Source organism: Symphodus melops (genome assembly GCF_947650265.1).
Source record: "Symphodus melops genome assembly, chromosome: 19".
NCBI classification, from domain to species: Eukaryota; Metazoa; Chordata; class Actinopteri; order Labriformes; family Labridae; genus Symphodus; species Symphodus melops.
In genome coordinates, this window is record NC_136709.1 from 8,913,427 (window position 1) to 8,935,446 (window position 22,020).

At 40.6% G+C, this 22,020-nt stretch overlaps 1 protein-coding gene across 3 annotated transcripts in view; it reads left to right on the forward strand.

Moving 5' to 3' along the window:
* col12a1a (collagen, type XII, alpha 1a) overlaps positions 1-19,755 on the forward strand; it is a 53,689-nt gene extending 33,934 nt beyond the window's left edge. For 2 of the 3 annotated variants that reach the window (XM_079369030.1, XM_079369031.1), the window contains 28 exons: positions 164-283; positions 378-524; positions 641-757; positions 867-1,019; positions 1,145-1,219; positions 1,303-1,442; positions 1,575-1,698; positions 1,794-1,937; positions 2,202-2,366; positions 2,506-2,544; positions 2,679-2,817; positions 4,255-4,397; positions 4,895-5,004; positions 9,658-9,816; positions 10,076-10,153; positions 10,980-11,066; positions 11,522-11,575; positions 11,895-11,990; positions 12,322-12,375; positions 13,328-13,381; positions 13,688-13,741; positions 14,424-14,495; positions 14,595-14,630; positions 14,734-14,800; positions 14,902-15,084; positions 15,271-15,348; positions 16,489-16,659; positions 18,855-19,755. In XM_079369030.1, coding sequence (XP_079225156.1) covers positions 164-283; positions 378-524; positions 641-757; positions 867-1,019; positions 1,145-1,219; positions 1,303-1,442; positions 1,575-1,698; positions 1,794-1,937; positions 2,202-2,366; positions 2,506-2,544; positions 2,679-2,817; positions 4,255-4,397; positions 4,895-5,004; positions 9,658-9,816; positions 10,076-10,153; positions 10,980-11,066; positions 11,522-11,575; positions 11,895-11,990; positions 12,322-12,375; positions 13,328-13,381; positions 13,688-13,741; positions 14,424-14,495; positions 14,595-14,630; positions 14,734-14,800; positions 14,902-15,084; positions 15,271-15,348; positions 16,489-16,659; positions 18,855-19,003 — 3,008 coding nt within the window. In that variant the 3' untranslated portion in view covers positions 19,004-19,755. Of the gene's footprint in view, positions 1-163; positions 284-377; positions 525-640; positions 758-866; positions 1,020-1,144; positions 1,220-1,302; positions 1,443-1,574; positions 1,699-1,793; positions 1,938-2,201; positions 2,367-2,505; positions 2,545-2,678; positions 2,818-4,254; positions 4,398-4,894; positions 5,005-9,657; positions 9,817-10,075; positions 10,154-10,979; positions 11,067-11,521; positions 11,576-11,894; positions 11,991-12,321; positions 12,376-13,327; positions 13,382-13,687; positions 13,742-14,423; positions 14,496-14,594; positions 14,631-14,733; positions 14,801-14,901; positions 15,085-15,270; positions 15,349-16,488; positions 16,660-17,949 lie in introns of all 3 variants that reach the window. The other variant, XM_079369032.1, reaches the window with a different exon arrangement.
* The last annotated feature ends 2,265 nt before the right edge of the window (positions 19,756-22,020 follow it).

The following is a 22,020-nucleotide window of genomic DNA, read 5'->3' on the forward strand; positions in this document are numbered from 1 at the left end:
TTGATGACATAATGTATTAATCTGACTCCAAAAGTTAATTTGGAATATTAAAAGAAATTCCCATGTGAGTAAACACACTGAGATTCATTCCAGATGTAATGAAGTAACAAGAAAGAAGGTGTCTAATGAGCTGTCTTGTCTTGTCTTGTCTTGTCTCCGGCAGTGGGTATGCTTGGCCCCAGAAATCTTCGTGTGTCTGACGAATGGTATACGCGCTTCAGGGTGTCCTGGGACCCCGCCCCTTCTAGAGTTAATGGATACAAGCTGATTTACAGGCCAGAGGGTATGAATTTCTTGTTATTCGAATATAACACAATTCATTTGGATTATTTTATTTTTTTTAACACACTTTTTTTCTCACTATTGTCTCCTTTTAGGCACTAATGAATACTCAGAAGTGATGGTTGGAGATGTTACCACCCACCAACTGCATAACCTGAAACCTGGAACCACCTATGACCTGCAGGTGCAGGCGCAGTACAACACAGGCCTCAGTGAACCTCTGATAGGACAAGGCACCACTTGTACGTTTTTTTACATTGACAGTTTTATTAGCACAGAATTAAATGGGTGTTTGTGGCTTGGATTGCCAAACGTTTTTGAAAGAACAGCACGTACTAAGGCACATGCTTCCCTTTAGTGTACCTGAACGTGACGGACCTGACCACCTACAATGTTGGGTATGACTCCTTCTGCCTCAGATGGGCTCCTCACAGAGCTGCCACCTCCTACAGACTCAAAGTTAATCCCTTTGACAGTAAGTCTTAATTTCTATCCACCACTATAAATGTCTTTTTGAATCAGTCATTGGATTTTATGACAATGGCAGTTGTAATTTGTCTAATTTGGATTTTCCTCTTCTTAAGCCTCTAAGAGTGGAGCTCAGGAAATCACTGTCAGAGGATCAGAAAGCACTCACTGCTTTGATGGCTTGACACCTGACACCCTGTACAACGCCACAGTTTACGCCCAAACCCCCAACCTGGAGGGACCTGGAGTTAGTGTGAAGGAGAGAACATGTAAGATAACCAACTTCGAATTGCACTCTTGTACAAATTGAACCAATCAGGAGAAGCTGCTCGCGCATACAACATGTTTTGTGTTATCGGTGCCATTTTTGAATTTCTGTTTTGTCTTCTCGCAGTGGTCAAACCCACAGAGGTGCCAACTGAGCCTCCCACCCCACCTGCTCCAGCAACAGTCCCCCCTGCACTGGACGGTGAGGAGAGCTTTCGCTTTTGAGCAATTCCTTTGGCCTCGTAGATGTAGGTATACATTAACATTGTTGTTCCTGCACTGCAGTTTGCAAAGGTGCCAAGGCCGACCTCGTCTTCCTCATTGATGGTTCCTGGAGTATCGGAGATGATAGTTTCCACAAAGTGATCCAGTTTGTCAAGAGCATGACAGGAGCCTTTGATGCCATCAGTCCTAAAGGCATGCAGGTCAGCATAAATCTTAGTGCGCTCCTAAATGTCTCTCTCTCCGCTCAGGCATCAGTGCACCTTAAGCAAGTGTGTTTTGCTATTTCTTGAGGTTTTATCTGAATAAATATCCCATTTATTCTCTTTTTTCAGGTTTCATTTGTCCAGTACAGTGATGACGCCAAGACTGAGTTCAAGCTGAACACTTACCACGACAAGGGTATAGTTCTGTCAGCTGTGCAGGGTGTGCGCTACAGAGGAGGCAATACAAAGACAGGTACCCCACTGAAAAAAGACTGGCGTTCTCTCTATCTTTACCTCGAGAAGATTCTATCTACTCTCTCATTCATCATATCATCTCTGTTCATCCAGGCATTGCTCTGAAGCACGTGTATGAGAAGGTTTTCACCTCAGACAGTGGCATGAGGAGGAATGTTCCCAAGGTGCTGGTGGTGGTCACGGATGGACGCTCCCAGGATGAAGTAAAGAAGAGTGCAGAAAGGCTGCAGCATTCTGGTATGTGTGAAATTATAAATCACCTCCATGTGTGTGTTGGTCGGCATTGTATCTACAGTGCGAACTCTATGTAACAGAGCTGTTTCGCATTATCCGAATTCCAAATTTGCTCCCAAACTTCGATTTCCTTCACGAGAGCCAAACGTTCTGGCTGATTTTATAAACTCTTTAATAATCCCAACAGCGAAGAAACTGCTTGTGGTTATTGGAAGACTAACAATAGTCTTTGTTTTATTTTTATGCGTGTGTATTTTTCTCCTACAGGCTACAGTGTGTTTGTGGTTGGAGTGGCCGATGTGGACATGACAGAGCTGAGACTTATCGGCAGCAAGCCCAGTGAGAGACATGTGTTTGTTGTGAACGACTATGACGAGTTTGACAAGATCCAGGACAACCTGATCACCTTTATCTGTGAAACGGCCACTTCCAGTAAGAAACACATTGATATATTATTGAAACATCACCGTTGTATAAGATTAGATATTGCTCAATCATATATTTACTTGTCTGGGGGGAACTTTCTTAAATCTGACTCTGTTTTCACCCTCTCCAACTTTGTCCTTTTCAGCTTGTCCTCTGATCTACATTAATGGGTTCACAACACCTGGTATGTATTCATCATCACCATAGATGAGTTATTACACAATGAGCTTTTTGGAATAACTTTAATAATTGCTATAAGAAGGTATAGCTTTTTTCAATTTCTATTGTTGCAATAGTCCACTCTTTTACCCTCTCCAGGCTTTAGGATGCTGGAGGCTTTCAACATCACTGACCGAACGTTCGCTGGCATGAACGGTGTGTCCATGGAGACCGGCTCCTTCAACAGCTACATTGCCTACAGACTACACAAAGACTCCTTCCTGAACCAGCCCACCAAGTAAGAGCTGAGACTGACAAATATGTGTCTGTGTGTGTTCAACTGAGGAAGGGTGATTCCCATCGTATGCATGTTCCCAGCCTTTTGGCCTTATCTCCTGTGCACTATAATCCTGCTCAGCCCACCAGTCATTACTTATAATGATGTTCAAATAGCCCCTGCAGTCAAAGACGTTTCCCCAGTGCCTATTCATTGTTGCAGTTAATTGAATATGAGCTTCTAAGAGGAACCAAACAATTTGGTTGAGGAATTAAAATGTTCCTGAACCAGGCTTTCCTCCCACCTGTTTTATAATAACATAATAACCACAGAAATAACCCCTGGGTCGAGAGCTTTGTCTCTTCACTGGGCCTCATTTTAGTGGCCTTAGGTTACTGCAGCATATCTAAATCTCTTACTTCCATACTTTATCATGTGTTTGAAATGAGGCTTATTCTGTGTGAGTGGTCACAGTCATTATCTTAACGCACACAATTTAAAGCACTTTGAAGTGTAGCAAAGCAGAGGGGACTGAAAATACTTCCAATATGTGTGCAATTTCTGCAAGGCCAGAGAAAAAAAAAAGACTCAATAATTTACAGCTTCTGAGGATTACTTGACAGCTGAATTCTGTGTCATAGTATCAAAATGTAAAGGTCCTACTGGATTGCTTGAGAAATGAGGGCACAGTCTCGACTGGTATAGTAATGACGTATTTTTGTAGGCCAACCCGAAAAAATGGCGCCGGTGGTTCCTACGAAAATTCGCCTATGGGATTTTTGCATTGGATTTTGGATCATTGCAGAAAATAATCTCTGTGTCAAACACACATTTCTGATGTGTAGCTGTTTTGTTCTGCGGGATAATCTTTACAGATGAACATCATTTATATGAAGTTTGAAGAGTTAATGCAGCCGAGAGAAGTAAAAAGCTAACGTTATGCGCTAGCGAACTATACCGCGGTCGGTTTATAATGACGTCACGACCGTTAGGCTTCATCGATCTGATCAGCGGATTTGACAAGATGGTTAAACGTTAGCTTAATAAGTTGTTTATTAACCTAATATTTACAAGAGCACTGAAAAACATGACTAGAGGCTGTAAGGAGGATTAGGGAGAGACGTGTAATGTCTGCAACAACCACTGTAGTTTCAGTTAGTTACTTGTTAGCAATCGCTGTATAAAGTTCGCGTAAAAACTTTCAAATTCACAAGTGGGGTCTTAGCGCACATAGTTTATCTCGTCTAACAAAACATCAACAACTCTTCAGCTTGTGTTAACCACAGACCTTATTTCAGGCGTCTAAACACAAACCCATTCAAAATCCCCATTGACTTTTAGAGATAAGAACCACGGCGCTAAAATGCTAACTCACTTCCTGGTTTTAGGACTCAAAACCACACTATGAGTCTATAAATGACTCATCAAATGTTTTTTTGTTTTTTTTTAACACAACAGGGAGATCCATCCCGAAGGTCTTCCCCCTTCTTACACCATCATCTTGCTCTTCCGCCTGCTGCCCGACACACCCTCTGAACCTTTTGATATTTGGCAGATTTCCGACAAAAACAACAACCCCGAGGTCGGGGTCACCATCAACCGTAAGCCTCCCATCCTGTTTTGGCTCCCAGCTGGAGGGCGAATCTGCTGTACCTCACCCAACACACACACAGCTGTGCACCTTTTTTTTAAAAAAATTTTTTAGATGACTTCAGCTGATTTCTTTCTAGACCTCAGTTACAGAGGGCCAAAGTTATGGCACTATCTCAAATATGATAAGACTTATGCTTAAGTAATGTCAGTATACAGAAATACATATGACTACTATTGATCATATTCAGATTTTGTTTTTGCCTGGATTTTTTCTACCTCAACATGAGGGCCTCATTTTCAAATTAGTATCATTTACAAAAGTTCCTTACACACGTGGTGAATGCATGCAAATAATTACAAGCATAGGCCTAATCCCTTCAAGCCTTCTCTCCATCTCGTTCCTCTTTTCTACACCCATGTGTTCTCTATAGTCCTGTCTGGGCTTTGCGTGCCACTGCATCGTAACACACTGTCAGGGATTCATCAAAGTCTCCTCTCTTTTCAGCTTCAAGCAAAACAATCTCATTCTACAACAAGGACACCCGAGGAGAGATCCAGAAAGCCGTGTTTAATGAGGAGCAAGTGAAGCGGGTTTTCCATGGGAGCTTCCACAAGGTAAACACAATGCATGATTCTTAAAGAGAGGAGTGCTTTGTGCTGTTATTACAGACAGGCTTTCATAGTGACAGACTGTTTTTTCTTTGTGGTTACATGCTTGTTGATTTTCCTTTTTAGATCTGGAGACACACTGTTTTCATTCTTTTCACTTCCTTTCACAGATATTATTTTCAAATCTATTCATATGTCTCTGAGCGACGTTATGCTTCATTTAAGAAAGCTGAATGACATTTTCAGAGGATTACCAGGCAAAGACATGGCTGTTTCATGTTATCTGACAAAAGTTCTCAGCTGTCTCAGTTCTGCTGTCATGATTGTTTGTGATTTGACTTTACTTTTTTAGACCAATGGGGAGTTGATTTGATTAATGCCTTGTAAGGCTATACGTTTATTAAAAGAGACTTTAATGGATCGTCATGGACTTAAACCCTTAGGGTTTGATCACTTCTAGACTGGAGTGTAACGGGTTTCCAAGCCAATCTAATTCTATCTGTGTTACTCGTCAGAGCATTGACTCAAAATGTACGTTACGTATCATAATTATATATATATTTCGTATCTGTATTTGGTTTGTTATTACTTAACTTTAATTCAGGAAAAGGACCCTAAACGTTGTAGTATTTCAATAAAAAAAAGTTCTCCAGCCGTTCACTTCTGCACTTACGAACCGAAATGTTAGGACACACAAACAAAAATTATGAAACTGATGCAACAAAATCCAAAACCTAGTGAGTGACAGATCCTACAGTCCTACAACAACATTAAACATTGGAAATCTCCACAGTCTTTCAAACTAGATATCTTAAATTATAATGCAAACTCATTTTAAATACATTATAGATGGGTGTAGCTAAACACCTTGTACAATTTCAATCTGAGGATGTCATCAAGATGATGCATTCACACTTGACAAAGAGGACTGAAAAGTCCATACCAAAACATGGAATCTGAACATCAAGCATACAGTTGTTGTAATGCTGCTCTAAACATTTTCCTTAAATATAAATAAAGAGTGTATAACACTTTAAATATGTATTACTACACATTGTGGTTGTGGGAGCACCATTGCCAATTTTTATAATCAGATAATTAGCGGAAAAAGTCGAATCCACGTGTTTCCAATTGTCATTTTCTTTACTTTGAAAGATACTCATGCAACCATCCGAATTGCTTTTAATTTAAAAAATGAATTGATCTCACCAAAAGAGACCCTCATAAAAAGATGCATTAACATCAAATACTCTCTATCAACTCTTTTCATCTGCCTTAACAACAATAACCACCCACAACAGTATTATTGTTTGCAAACCCCTCTATTAAGCCCACTTGCCAGGCTAACGACTATGATAAACAGCATTGTTAGATTATGGAGTCTCTTGTGGGCGCAGCAAGAGATGAACAGAGACATCAAATGCCTTTCAGTCCAACTCAAAACAGCAGCGAATATGAAACATCCTCTGTTATATGCTTCACCACAGCAGGGAGTAAAGACCAGAACAATAGAGGACATTATATTTTAGTGCTGACCTGGAACGACTTAGAATGCTAGATTCATCACTGGTGGAAAAACGACTGGTTCCAATGTGCTCAAAGCCACGTCAAATCATATTGAGTTTGTTCCCAAGGACAGCTTGGCCTCATTCAAGAAACAAAAGTTTTCTCTTCACTCGGAGGTTATCAAAGTGAATAACCAGACAATAACCAAACATCATAGATGGCCTACTTCCTGATATTACAGAGAAGAGAACCAAGGATCCGATGAATGCGACATATTGACCAATACGCTTGCACGTTCTGTAAAGGGGCACTTGCATTTGACCATTTAGCATCTATGTAACTAATTGGAGGGTAACTTGGTGAATGAACAGGACCCTGGAAATGTTTGGTCATGACTGGATGTAATGACATCACTGCTGGTCTAGTTGGAGTGCAGCCTGATTTTTATGTGTGCTTAAGTGGTGTGTTCTTCTTTGTGGCCATGGAGTGGAGCATGCAGTTTAGCCTATACACTGGGTGGCTAGCTTGTGGTGCTGTAGTTGTCCTTCCATGAGCTTGTGATTCTGCAGTGGTCTACCTAGCTACTTATTTACTGGTCCGCTAAGTAAATGCCACTGCCAACATCTGTGGTGTTACGTGTTTACACGCTGTAAGTGGTTCGCCAATGGTTATTATGAAGTGACCTCAGCGTTTTTCTGTGTCTTTACTCAAACTGACCTTTAGGGCTGTAACAAATGTCTGTAGAATACACTCTCCATGTATGAGGAGAACATATTATTATTATTAATTACAAGCTGATAATTTGGTTATATATGAATTAGAGCTTTAACTAAGAGTTATGGTCATTAGCTTCCTGTTAGTAGCATAGCTAACCCTGATACTAACTCTTCACCATTTTTTTTGGTTGAGTTATTTAATTCTTTGGTCTCGGTTTAAGTGAATTAAAAAATTGCCTCTTACTTCCACAATCAACCATTTCAGCAGCGCCTTGCTTTTTCTGGTATCTTTAATCATGAATTTGCCTTGTAGCATATCTCAATCCTCAATTCCAGTGTTGTCGGATTCAAGCTCATTTTTGGTTTCAGTCAGAATTTACAACAAATTCCTTTCAAATCCACATCTACCCCACCAGTATTTTTCTGCTTGTACATTTCGGTTCCTCAGGCTGGTTAATAAAGAGTAACCCAGGCTGAAGGGGTCATGTTCTCCTGCTAGCTGCACATGTGGGAAAGCTCTCAGAGATTACTTGAGCAGATGCTAGCCACTCACTAGCCCACAGGGGAATCCCCTCCCACACTCAAGGGGTGGGAGTCCACAGTGGGAACCTTCCTGTTAGCTGAAGTGAATTAGACATTTTCCATGAGTTGCAGTGACTACTCGTGTTCAGGGATAAACTGGCAAAATTTAGACATGCAATTCGCTGTGGTCACCGAGAACTGCAATTGGCCTCTAAGCTGAAAACCCCCCCCAAAAGCCACAAAAACCTGGAGCTCCTTCAAACTTCCCTGTCAGAATTTGTTTTGGACGATATGCCAATACAAGCATACACTAATTAAGATAGAGAAGGAGGTGTTTGCCAGAATTTTCCCTGAAAGCACTGATTGTACTGCCTCTTGTGACGCTACTATTGGACATAAACCCACCTTGTTTCTGTGACCTGTACAAGTAAACACACTGACACTCAAAACACACAAGAAATTCAGGAAATTGTGTATTAAATTCTCTTCCCAAAGATCTCCTCTTAGTGTTCGATTATTTGCTGTGCCAGATCCGACATAGAGGCGTCCCATAAATGAGATCATGATTATGATCAGCCCAATATTGTTTGCATTGAAACAGCAATCTGATGGAGATTCCATGCTGATTATAGATCTCCTTTTACTGAAATGGCCGCCATTGGGCCTTCAAATCCCAGAAATATGAAATGATGGAAAAGCCTGTAAAAGAGAAGAACAATAAAGTCTTCTCTGATGGAATTCATTGAGCTATGTCAAGTTTATTGGAGCAGAGACATTGTCAGCCTAATAACTTTTGTGTGTTATTTGATTGTGTGTTGACACAATGGAGCACAGCTAAACCCTAATGTGCAAACATTTTGTGAACACAAATCGTTCTCCTGTCAACACTTTCCTACAGAACAACATGCTCACTGAACAAAAAGCATCAACTGAGTGGTCACTAAAAGGCTATTTCATCTGCGGCCTTATTTTCCAGCAACTAATGTGTTTACTTATTGGTCAGTGAGGTAATGTATACATGCTCAGTATTTGCAATCTAAATATGTCATCCAAAGCTGTTTTGGTAAGACCTTATGAGCATCATGGTGTAACATATCCATGCCAGGATCCGAGGATAAACGACACCCCCTCCCTCTTTGTGGTGGCCGAATACTCTTTTCTGTTTCCAAGGAAGTAATCTGTAATTTTGTGATTGGTTGCCAAGAGCTGTGGCCTAGTCTGTGGTTGGTATGGCTTTGTAGAAAGAAAGGGTAGCTTGCTTTCCCTGACATAAAGAAAGCTTGTCTGACTCTTAACCAGGGGTGAATTTGCAACTGTAAGAGGAAAGTATGGAAAATGTAGGACTTTTTGATGGCGCACCACAGATTATAATGTTTCAAGATGTGAAGCTCTCTGCACAGGAAACTTTACTTCACGTCATTCTTTGTTCTTGTACAAACACAGACTATAGCTTTGAAATGCCAATGATTGTATATTTGGGTTTTTTTGTAGTCCATTCATCTTTAGAGGCATCAAACAGCAGCACCATGCCCAATCAGTTACCATTCTGGGGTAATATCAGAATCTATAATTAAAGTGGTTCTGGAGAGACTAAACATCCCTTAATCTAGCAATTACATGAAACACAGTATCAGCATCTTAATAGTCTTCAGACAACATGGCTTAAAGGGGTTCACAGAGGTTGTTTCTGGCCTTATGGTTACACTTTCTTAAATAACTTCCCATCCTACTTAAAAAGGCAATCATGCAACTTCCAAATAGAATAGTATGCCAAACACAGCTCTTCTAAAGCTCTAAAGGGTTTAGTACTCTTTGCCAAATGTGTGTGTTTTAACAAAGTTTGCAGATGTGAAGTATAAGGAAGACAAGAATGGTTTGTTAATAATGCCCTCTCTCCATCCGCTCCCTCCTGCAGCTCCACATCACCGTTTCTCCAGAGAAAGTCAAGCTGAATGTGGACTGCCAAGAGGTGGCAGAGAAGCCCATCAAGGAGGCCAACAACATCACACTGGATGGCTATGAAGTGCTTGGCAAGATGGTCAAGTCTGGAGGAGGAAGGAGGCAGTCTGCGACAGTAAGCAAAAATGACATAAAAATTGGAAGACCTGGGAAAAAAAAAGTTTCCAAAGCATTAACGTCCAAAACCTCTTGTGCGTAGAGATGCACAATTAATATTTAACTGCTCCCCTGGAGTGCTGTAGGGATGAGCGCCTGCCTCTCTTTGTTAATCTGAGGAACTCATTGTACTTTTACAACAGTGTGCATTTTTTATCACTAATGAGAGCCATTTGTAACACCCCTTTATTTTTCTGTTCTTTTCTTCTGCTGTGTAGTTCCAGCTCCAGATGTTCGATATTATCTGCAGCTTGAGCTGGATCAGCCGAGACAAATGCTGCGACCTGCCCGCCACAGTAAGAACAAGTGTCATTTAAGGAGCACCATCTGCAGAGATGTATCGGGGAGAAACATGTCAAACTTAACAATTGATCTCTTGGGTTCTTTCTTCTAAGCTGTGGTTTAATGTTAACAGTAGAAGGAACTCAGTGAATCTACTGTATACTGCAGGACTTTACATACATTCCATATCAGAGGTTCATTTGTGCTACGATGTAGTTATTAGACTGAATTGCTGTTACCATTAAGAGGCTTTAGCTGAACTGAATAGAACCTTGTATTCTGTGTAATTTTGCTTATCGGACCGTTGCCAGTTTGATCCCCCCAATTACACTAAAATTAGTCCTCCTTTAGATCACAAGCAGGCAGTAAATCTAATTCATTATGACAAAGTATGGCATATACAGGATGCCTGCACATTTACCCAATTATAAGTAATGCATCCATAATTTGCATCAGATATTAATACATCCCCTCAATGATTACAGTGTTGTAATGTAACAACAGTAATTATGTCAAAGACTTCTTTCCAAAAATGTGGACAAAGTCCACCACTGTCACTGAGCATCTGGTCTCAGGGCCCAGTCGAGACTTGACAGCTTTTGTTCATAAGCCACTGTTCCACCATGACCTTTGATGGGTTTCCAAACCGTCACTTCTTCATCATGTCTCTGCAAAGTCAAAACAACAAGGGCTTGCCAGGACACTGTCATCAAGGATTTCCATTTTGCCCCTTGCATATTGTAGTGTGCCAAAGCATGGACTTAATTATCAACAGGTTGAAGTGTACTTGTGAGTGTATTTCTCTTATCAAATGTCTTTATCTTCTGTCTTTCTTTTCAGAGAGACGAGGCCAAGTGTCCATCCCTGCCCCATTCCTGCACATGCACCCAGGACAGCATTGGGCCTCAGGGGCCTCCAGGACCTTCGGTAAAGACATTTCTCTGATGTGTTTGTCCGTGTTCACCTGATAGAATTTTTTTTTTCCAAAAGACTAACGTTTTTTTAATACAATGACAAAGCCTTTTCTCTGCTGGCAATATAATAGCTGTACAGGTTTAATAAGCTGCTTGACATTTGCCTGTTAAACATTTTGACCTTAAGTATACTGAGGATGACCCTCGCATCAGGAGTGTATTTTCTTTTCCTCCTGACAGAGCTGTTGAGGATCAGACCGGTGGCATGCAATGAAGCGTGGGCTTAGGGAGAAGTGTCAAAAGATAAATGCCTGTCGGAAAAAATAGCAGTAAAAAAGTCTGGGATATGTGTGCTTGGTAACCCTTTTAAGCCCCAGTGAGGATTTAGACGAGCTTGGAGCTTTTTAGTGCTTTTGGAATCTGCTCCTGATGTTACACTCACTGTGCTCTGGCTTTTTGCTCCTTTAGGGCGGTCCAGGCTCTAAGGGACCACGAGGAGATAGAGGACAGCAAGGCAACGCTGTGAGTAACACATTATGTCTATTTTCCACCTTTTTCTATTGACTTTGTTACTCTTCCAAATGAAATGTAAGTACTCAAATTAATTAACCCTGAAGGGATGATTACGAAGCAGTTACAGCTTAATGTTAGATACGTAATCATATATATATTCAGTTATCCACTGTTTTTTCATGCGCTTGATTTAAAGTAGTTTTTGTCAAGTACCATTAAGGCCAATTTTCATTGTTGATGTACGTTATCTGTATTTTTCCACTAATAAGTCTGACAGTGGATGTTCTTTGATAAGCTTTTAAAAAATCATTGTTTTTTTATGCTGTAGGGTCAAATGGGTCCACGTGGCGAGGCTGGACCCGCAGGCTCCATGGGACCCCCAGGTCCACAGGGCCCTAACGGACTGTCTCTACCAGGAGAACCTGTAAGTAATCCTTGGAGGGGAGTCATATTTAAATATATGTGATAGGTGGAGATTAATTTGTAAGGCAGATACATTTAATGAGTACTGCTCAGGAAGATATAAGTGTCTGTGAGCAAATTGTAGAACAGCTCTTTGTTGAAGAACCACCAGTGAGTGGAATTATATCGAAGACAGAACACACTAAACTCCTCATTACCATTCATTTTCCTACTTGCAGATGTTCTTGTCAAAACATGAAATCAATCACATTTACACTCTTCCATGAAAAAAAAAACAACCTTCAACTTCTGGCAAATCTCTTCTTTTCCTCTTCCACCTTCTGCACCTTCAGGGTCGCCAAGGACCAAAGGGAGATGCTGGAGACCCTGGCCTGGCTGGTTCCCAAGTAAGTCCTCCCCTCTCATTTTGTGGTTTATGAACAGGAAACAGGAGACTATCCATAGAGAGCCGGCTTGCTACTGGAGCCTGGATTCAGTCCAAATGGAGAGATTGAAACCACACTCAGAGTGGGAGGTTTACCGTGCCATCCTCAGGGGACAACCACACTTTCAATTCGAGACTGTTGATTGACAAACAGTAGGAGGCCAGTTGATGCTGTTAAATTATTATGGAGCCCAGACTCATGTTACCAAAGGGGAAACAGGGAATGGAACATGTTCTCACTCAGCATTGTAATTGAAGATGACCGTGAATTGGTTGAACTTTAGGTCTGTTTGAAAATTGAACACCATCGATGTATAGAAGATGTTATTCTTGAGACTTATTGGATAAAAGTCAACCTACCAAACTCATGGTTATTATAACATCCATACTTCTCATATAATATAAACTTAAATCACTGCTTTGTCAGTCAGAGGCAGAAGCACAGGGAAATTCCTTTGGTGGAGATCATTTTTGAGTGGGTTGGTACCACGCAGCATCTTTTTGCTGAGCAGGCCATCATTCACCCTGATGAGGTCATTCAGACAACTCCCACCATTCAGTGGGAAAGAACATCACCATTGGGTTTTTTTGGCCTCTGAAAAGTCAAATTGAGACTTGGGAAAGTCATCTTTTAGAAACTCAGAGCTTATTGGGTTGGTTACTATACACAATAAAGCTTATTGTAACCGCACTTTCTCTGCAGGGAATGTCTTGTAAACATCATGTGTAAACAGACAAAACGAAATTTTTCCAGTCGTCAATACCAAGATGATATATTATTTTTGGATAAATATCTGGGTTACAGAAGTGGTTTTGTCTTTTTTTTCTATTTTGAAAGAAGCTTAAGGGAGCTGTTTTACTGTGTACATCACGATTATTCGTATTTGATTATGTGTGTCTGCTTTTTTTCCCAGGGTTCACCCGGGCCACGTGGTCCTCTGGGCCCCGTTGGACCAAGCGGAGCACGGGTGAGATCTACCTCCATGCCTGCTTAGTGTTCACACTTTGTTAAAAGCCTGCAATGGATCCAACACTTCATATAGTTAATGTTTAGCATATGATCACCCACCTAGCTGAGCAGTGACAGAAGCAGTGTTGGGCTTTGTGTAGTTTCACTCCATGTTGTCACTTGTGTAAGCTTTGACTCTGTAACACAACTTAAAAAGACTGATTCAAAGCTGAAACCAGTATGAAGCCATGACACTGATGTATTGTATGAACGGAGTCCCCAGTGTGTTGTTACCCATGTGTGATTGTATGTTGTTTCTGTATAGGGGCCACCAGGAAAAGAGGGACCATCTGGACCCAGAGGCCCCCCAGGACCCCTGGTGAGTGTGTGTGTGTGTGTGTGTGTGTGTGTGTGTGTATGTGTGTGTGTTTATTTCTGCATTGTTGTGTTGCTCAGTTCAGACCCAAAACAAATATCCGTTGGAGCGTGCTTTTATTTCTGATAGATCTGCAACAATTACTCCTCTGGCTCCACGTTTTCACTCTGCTGGAACATAACGTTAAAAAAAAAAAGTCTTTCGGCTGCTTCACTGTTATAAGGAAGGTGCATGCATCTCATTTTCTTCTTCTGTGGTTTGAGGGATGTCTGACTCTACTTAATCCAAACATCATGCCAACAGGCAGCATGCCAGTTTAGAATTCACAAGAACTATACCATCCTGAGTGCTCCAGAACCCATTAGCAGTTCTTGGTGGTTGGTGTGTGTGTGTGTGTGTGTGTGTGTGTGTGTGTGTGTGTGTGTGTGTGTGTGTGTGTGTATATACACAAACTTCCCGTGTAGGATGTTATACATGTGTGTTTCCATCTCGTCTTTACTGTTCTTGGCTGCTTGTGCCACATGCCCCCCCCCCACCCCCCAACTGCACATGTCAAAGCATAGATCACAACTTTAAGCTTGTAACACAACAGTTAACAGGGAGCAGGAGTTAAACGTTGCAATTATGTTTACTGTGCGGTCATTTAAATTAAACACTACACTTTGTGTTTGTTCCTTTTTTGCAGGGAAGCCCTGGAAATCCAGGTGTACCAGGAATTACTGGGAAACCAGGGAAACCAGGAGACACAGGAAATCCTGTATGTACTGAAAAAGGACACGCAAACAATGGACACATGACAACGATTAGTGGTCGCCTAAGTTGTTTTTTTTTCTAAGACTGTTCTCCTTGTTAACAGGGACCCGCTGGCATTAAAGGAGAGAAGGGAGAGAGGGTATGCATTATGTTATGTTTAAAATACCATCAATTGGGTGTCAATTAGCTGTCCATAACAAAGACAACGTAATCGTTTTATAAAATGTGTCTTTGTTTTCCAGGGGGACATTGCATCCCAGAACATGATGCGCTCCATCGCCAGACAAGTTTGTGAACAGCTTGTGAACAGTGAGCGATTTTTTTTATCCTAAAGAAAATGTCAAAGTTTTGTTTTGCATCAATGAAATCCATATCAAATGGATTTTTTCCCCCCCCCCCTGCTCTTGCAGATCAGATGAGCCGAATTGACATGATGCTCAACCAGATTCCTTCTGGATACCGTAGCAACTCTCCCGGACCACCCGGACCTGCTGGCCCTCCTGGAGACCAGGGAGCCCGTGGAGAGCCTGGGCAGACTGGTAGAACTGGTTTCCCTGGAAACCCAGGTCAACCTGGAAGTCAAGGAGAAAGAGGTAACTTATCTTTCTCTGCAAAAAATTGCAAACGTCAGTCTGCAGGGGCAAAATAGTTAGCAATGCAAACTAATATTACACCCTGAATCCCTGTTCCTGTAGTTTATTAAATGCCTTTACATACCTACAAATTTCAAGGTATCCATGATTTATAATCATGGTGTATTTGTGTCCTGTCTCTTGTAGGTTTGCAAGGAGAGAAGGGAGAGAGGGGATCCCCAGGAACTGGTATCAGAGGACAAAGAGGTTCATCTGGACCACCAGGTAAAATAACTGTTTCTTTATGTGTCTTTACTTGACCACATTTCCAAATGAACATTGCTCTCCTGCAGTTTCACACAGTCTTCTGAACCCTTCCTTTTTTACTTTTATCTTTACACTACAACACAGTTTCACGATTACGATGAGAGGACTTTCACCTTTTTGGAGGACATTTCAAGGCCTACTCCCATTAGTCCAATTAAAATGACACATTCCAGCCAGAGAGCCAACACGTACCTATAGTAAATGTGTCTTCGAACCTTCATTTGGGCAGCTGCTCTGCATAAATTCTTTGGAAGGATGCCAAACATATTCCCAATTCTTTCCTTTCCAAAAGATTTATGTCTCATGTATACTGAGCTTCTCAAAACACTGCTCACATCTCAGATTTTATACAATAAATGGAGGGAATTTATGTCTATCATTAAGGAAGAATTCCTGTGTCTAGAGTTCAGGCAATCTTGAATCAGTTTTCATTCGGGGTCATGACAGTTTTAGAAATAATTACTACAAATTGTTATGAAGCTGGTTTGTCAGAGAAGTCCATAGCATTTCCTTAATTGGTATCAAATTTGTTTCTCTATAAAGCTCACCACTTCAGAAAGTCTCCTGTCCCAAAGGGAACTGTTGCAGGACAACAGGAACCCTCTTTTGATGACGAGCCCACAAGAGCAAACAGTGACATGTCTGTGTCTATGAATGAACTGAGAAATAACGAGAGGAAGTCCACTCTGATTACTCATCTGCGTGTGTGTGTGTGTGTGTGTGTGTGTGTGTGTGTGCGTGCACAGTATATTTGTGAGAATTGGATTGAGGTACACTGAGCTTTCTTTGGTGGCTTCATTGATAACACATGGGCTCACTTAAGGGAGAAAAAAAAGGAGAGAGGGAAAATTCCGTCTTGAGTTTTTACCGTCTAGACAGACGGGCCAGGGGGCTCGCTTCTCACAGCCCAAGACTTTTTTTCTTTCTTGGTCAAGCTTTTTAATTGAGCCATTGAAAAATGTAAATTACAGTGCCGCAACCCTGTGTTACCCCCACAATTTTCACTGAAGATTTACTGGTGATGTCAGCTGTGTTTTGTGCAGAGTTCCAGAGACTTCTCAAACTGGCCGTACTTATCTTCTCTCCTCCCTTTTTCAGGGCCACCAGGAGAGTCAAGAACAGGACCTACTGGTCCTTCTGGCTCCTCTGGGGCTCGCGGCCCTCCAGGTCGCCAGGGTACGCCAGGGGTGAGGGGACCACCAGGACCCCCTGGATATTGCGACTCCTCTCAGTGTGTTGGCATTCCCTACAATGGACAAGGATACACAGGTACACTTAACAAACGTTAGGTCCTGCATGATGAGAAGTTAGATTAAGACTAAATGTATGCAGACTAATTACATTTGCAACTCATGTGCACTTCTTCTTTCTAAAAAGTGTATGGAGATATTAATGTAAGTTTAAAAACATGCTGACTTTTGAACAGAATGCTGAAGAAGCATATTTTTATAAAAATAACAGGTGACTGACAGTTTACTAAGCCCTGCCTTAATGCTGTTTGAGTCTAAAGCTTCTGGTCCCATGATGTGGCCAAATTTTCCGATATTAAAAGTAATTTCGACACAATAATTACTTAATTTTAAACAAAAAGTTTTAATGCATATCTTATAGATGCCAGTCGATAGAGTGGGAAACTGCTTGGGATAGTGGTTGGGTGGGGAATACCATGTAGATAAGTACCAAAGATCAGTCAAAGCGGGCTCCTCCACTGCCTGGACCTTTGCCTGTGTTTAAAAGGGGGCATGTGATATAGCCTAACGGTTATTGACGCCCCAAAAACATTGGTTAGCACATTCAGTCAGTTATAGCTAGCAAAAGAATTAAGTTAACATTGGCTCTAGTGAAACCAGCACTCTTCATTGTTTAAAAAATTGAAGCCAATGCGGAAGCACTTCAGTGAATGTCTACCTGAGGCAGGCTGAAGAGACTTACTGTTTAAAGCAGAAGTAAAAGTGTTTTTAGCCTGATTCAAGAAAGGAAACTGGTCTGAATAGCTCTCATTATTATTACTCATCCAGGCGAAGAGGCATGACTGACTTGATTGACAAGCTTGGTGTACTGTTGTTAGGTTGAACTGAAGGTTAAACTGAGACAACATTTCCAGCATGGCGACCCGCCATCAGCTAACCAATGGATGATGTCACTCCGGTTTCGTCCATATTCATTTACACTCTATGCTCTGTGTGGGCCATCTATGTGGACCCCAGGAAGAAAAGCTCTATGGTACAGCGAATGAGGATCCTAACAAATAAACCAATAGAGTCAATTGAGAACGTTTTTTTGTTTAGCACAAGTTAACTTAAACCAAAACCAGAACCCTGTAAACTTATTCTAAAACTTGCACCTCAAGCGAGTATTTGACCATCACAGCATGAGAGTTTAGCAAACAGTCAGTCAGCAGCATCTACGCTTCAATACCTCCATACATTTGTTGAACAATTACTGGCATGTAAAGCACTCTAGCTAGCAGTGAATGATGACTTGCATTACATCAAATAAGATGCTTACAACTTTGTTGTTCCACAGAGAAAACTTAAACCTCCTTTGAACTATTTTCAGGTTTGGCATAATAAAGCTTCTAAGTCACCTGTGCCGCTCCCACTTTGAAGTCCCGTTTCTGAGATGTATGCCCATATTTCTATGGAGCATGTAAGGATAATCACCATGGACATAATTATTGAACATTAAAACAGACATTATGAAAGCCAAAAAACAGAAAGGAGCGGACAGGCACTAACATCATCTCACAGCTACCAGCTACAATGATGGCAACCTGCTGGCCTGTTTGCATCTTGAAACACAAACCGGTGGTGGGAAACAATCAGAGACTGAACATTTCTACGAAGGAAGGAGCATGTACTATTTACCAACCATAAAAACAAAGTACTAACAACGTGGGTTTCATATCTGAAGCAGTGTTACAGAAGAGGTCGAGTGTAAATAAAACTAATTTTTGTGCCTTGTAAATGATGTATGAATCAGGACATTTCACTAAAAATCCAGTTAACATCTGTATTGAGCTTGTGCCTCATAACCCGCTGCTTGCTTACCATCAGCATAACCCTCTGTTCACAGCACCTCAAGTGACTTAAACAGCTCTGGTCCTGGTGAAGCATGTTCCATTTGTACCTTTAATCATCCTGTTCTTTTGTATGCTGATCAAACCAGTGCTAAATGTTGCTCTCTTGCCATTTTCGTGTGTCTTTTGTAGTATGAGCTGGTTATTTTACTACATCTTATTATCCAGTGACTTGATGAATTTATTGTAAATATCATCACAGCGTTTGAAAGTGTTTCTTTTCTTTACATGTAGCTTTTTTTTTTTTTTTCCTTTGGTACGTAAGGAAGTTAAGGAAGGGAACTTTATGGAATGACCTAGTGCAATACATTTTTCATTTCTGCATTTTAAAAGCTGCAAAAGACATACCTTTTTTTTTTCATTGGCGATTCCAAATATTTTCTAGCAAACAACTACCCACCTGAACCTGAGGTAGTGTCTATACCTGAGGAGCCAGCTGGAGAGTTTGAGACAATACAATCACCTGGTTACACACGAAACCAACGAGGAAAGCGATCACTACCACAGGACAAAACAGAGACACTAGCGTCATAGCTACGAATAAGGAGTATGCCGAAAGAGTAAAATTGAATCGACTTCCATGAGCATTTACATAAAGGATTGAGATTTACAGTACAAAAGTACTTTGATGGGTTTGATACCCCTGGTTATTTTGAACATTATATTATTATTTTTTTGACATGAGAAAGTTAAGCAAAATTAATGCAAACCTACATGTGGGTTCATCACAAACCTGTGTGCTTGCAAAGTGTTCCCTTTAAGTGTCTGCTTGTAATATAACTGCAAGTGTTTATCGGACTCCAATGTATAATGCACTAATCATGTGAAAACCAGCAGAAAACATGCTGAAGGACGTACAGTATGTATGTAAATGAACATTTTCAGACTTCCATTGTTTTGTTTTTGTCCATCTTCAGTATGTTAAGCTGTTTCAGAGACCCCACCAGTAAAAGAACAAAAAGTCACTGTTAATTTGATCTTTAAAGTTGTTGTTTTTCCAAGACCTGTAAACTAAAAGATAGTATGACATATTGTACCAAACCAATCTTGTTTTTTTTTTCTTGTGTGTAACTCAAGGTGCATGTTTATGTTGTATATTTACTAAGGAGGTCAGAAAAGAGTTGTTGTTTTCTATCTATGCAGTTTGGATTTGGTTGCAAGACTATGGACATAGAATTGCTCTTCTCATGTTTTCACTGCACATTTTGTGAATTCCACACAGCCTTATTTTCTTATTTATTTCTGAAACAGAAGAGGCATTTTTCAATAAAACTACTGAAAATGTAGAGTTTGTGTCAGCTTTACAATCATTTCTGTCCTCTCACAGTGTCTGTGCACCGTGTTTACAGTCCAGGGTGAAAAAGCAGCGCTCCGATCCTCGGTAGCTGTCTTAAGGTTCCTCAACATTCAACCATGCTTTTCTTAAACGACACACCTTTAGATGAAACACCATTTTATTTTATCTTGAGTTACAGAACCTGTTCATCCCAACACTGGACTTTGCAAAACGCTTTGAAGTTTGACACTTTATTTATTTAAACAGCTTTGGAGTTGTTGTGTCATGCAGAAAGTTAGTTCATGTCAAGAAGGAGAGGGAGCAGTGGGTGTGAAAACATTTCCAAAATGTGAACAGCCTCACAGTCTTCTGTGTGTACCCAGTTAGCTTGTTCATACATTTCCATGAAGATTACAATAAGATTAGACAAATTCTGGCCCTGGAAAACTCACAAATGTACCCCCTATTAAAGGAAATCTAAAGGTAAAATTAGAGATGCATGAAAGAAAAAATAACTGATGCCATTTGGTGATGAAGGGAAGGCATGTCTGAGGAGGAGTTCTGCACAAATGCCAGAGATAAGGACTGGTGGGAGTTCTGAAGAATGGAGGTTAACATCCCCACTACAAGAACAAAGGGAAAACATTCTTTAAGGAAACATTAGCTTAGCTTAAAAATCCTGGCAAGGATTCTTTGCTAAGGAGTGATTTAGTAACATACTCAGAGCATGGAGGAGACAAACTTTTATCTAAGTGAGGAGGTTGGGTTGACCCTGTTGCTAAGTATATGGCACATTTTCTTTAACAAGCTGTGAATGGTTGATCAAAAAAAAAATTGTAGATATAGTCAATCATAGAATAGTCAGACATGAACACTTTGAAATTAGCATCTGTGTGATAATTTGTGAGATGTACTTGAAACGTATATAGCCGACAAGACGTTTGAAATCACACATCCGCCTGTGCAGCAGCTTGTTCACCTGATCGTTACATCAGCAGGTGAAGAGTTTTAATTAGTGATTGGATGAACCTGTGGAGCTGACCACATGAAGAGAAACTCAACGTGCATGCAACATGCACTTCGTACTGAAACAAGTCTGAGATGGATTAAAAAGTCTACACAAATCATTTGTGTCTGTTCTGCGCAACTGTGAGTCATATTCACATATTCATCATGAAGTATTTCATACAAATGTCTCCACTTTTATCTGTTAGAAGTCCTCCCTCCTGCAAATCAGACCGTTCACGAAAACCATCGATCTGTTGAAGGAGAATTGTGGAGACAATCTGCAATTGGCTTCCATATTGATAATAATATAATTTGTTGTTGGCCTTGTATTCCTTTTCTTTTTATTTTAGGTGTGTGAAGGAGGTAAACTTTGCTTTTAGACTTTCTTGTATCATGTTTAGTGGAGATGCTTTGCTGTTACTTGATGTTGATTTAATACGAGAAATTTTAATATGAAACCTTGTTAATGAAAAGAAAAATGACGCAGATCATGGAATTTACTACTGCACTAATATGCCTTAAACAACTTTAAACTATCTTAAACTGACACCTGTCCTTAACCCCATGTTAGCATAGGGTTAAAGTAACATGGATAGTGAAAGTAATTAAGAGTGATAATCCAAATGAAAATGTCCTGATTCTAAGAATTTTCTTACAATTTTGTCACTCTTAATATTTAGAGGGCTTCGTGAATACAGGCCAAGATGTTCATCTGAGGTTTGAAACAATTTATGTGGCAACCTCGCAAAAACCTTTTCCATCGGCCATGGAACCTCAGCTAGATGTTATGGAAGTTAATTTTCTTTAAGTGTTCGGAGTCCTGGCGGAAAAGTACGAAATGAGTGTCTGAACAGCTGCTACATGTTAGCAGTAAGGAGTCTGAGGAGAGTGTGCAGAAGCAACAGCACACATGAAAGTGAAGTGAAGTGTGAAGTAAATCAACGTTTTGCAGTACAGTACTTTGTCATAAATGAGACGGCAAAAAAACCCAGTTATGGTGTCAATGCACACTTCATTATGGTGGAGTGTTCACACCTGTTTTAAGGTCACTTATGATCCAATCTCAAATAAAATACCATCTTTATTGTTGCCTGATACCAGCTTCATCATAAATCAAGTGGTTTCTGTCGGCTGCATTGCTTCAACTTGGTGACAAACTAGCGCGCATCTGTGTCCACTTTGTGGGGAGTCTCAAGTGGTCTGCGGTTGTTATAGATTTGAAGAAACTCCTGTTTTATTTCCAGTCGTCCTGACAAACAGCAGACAA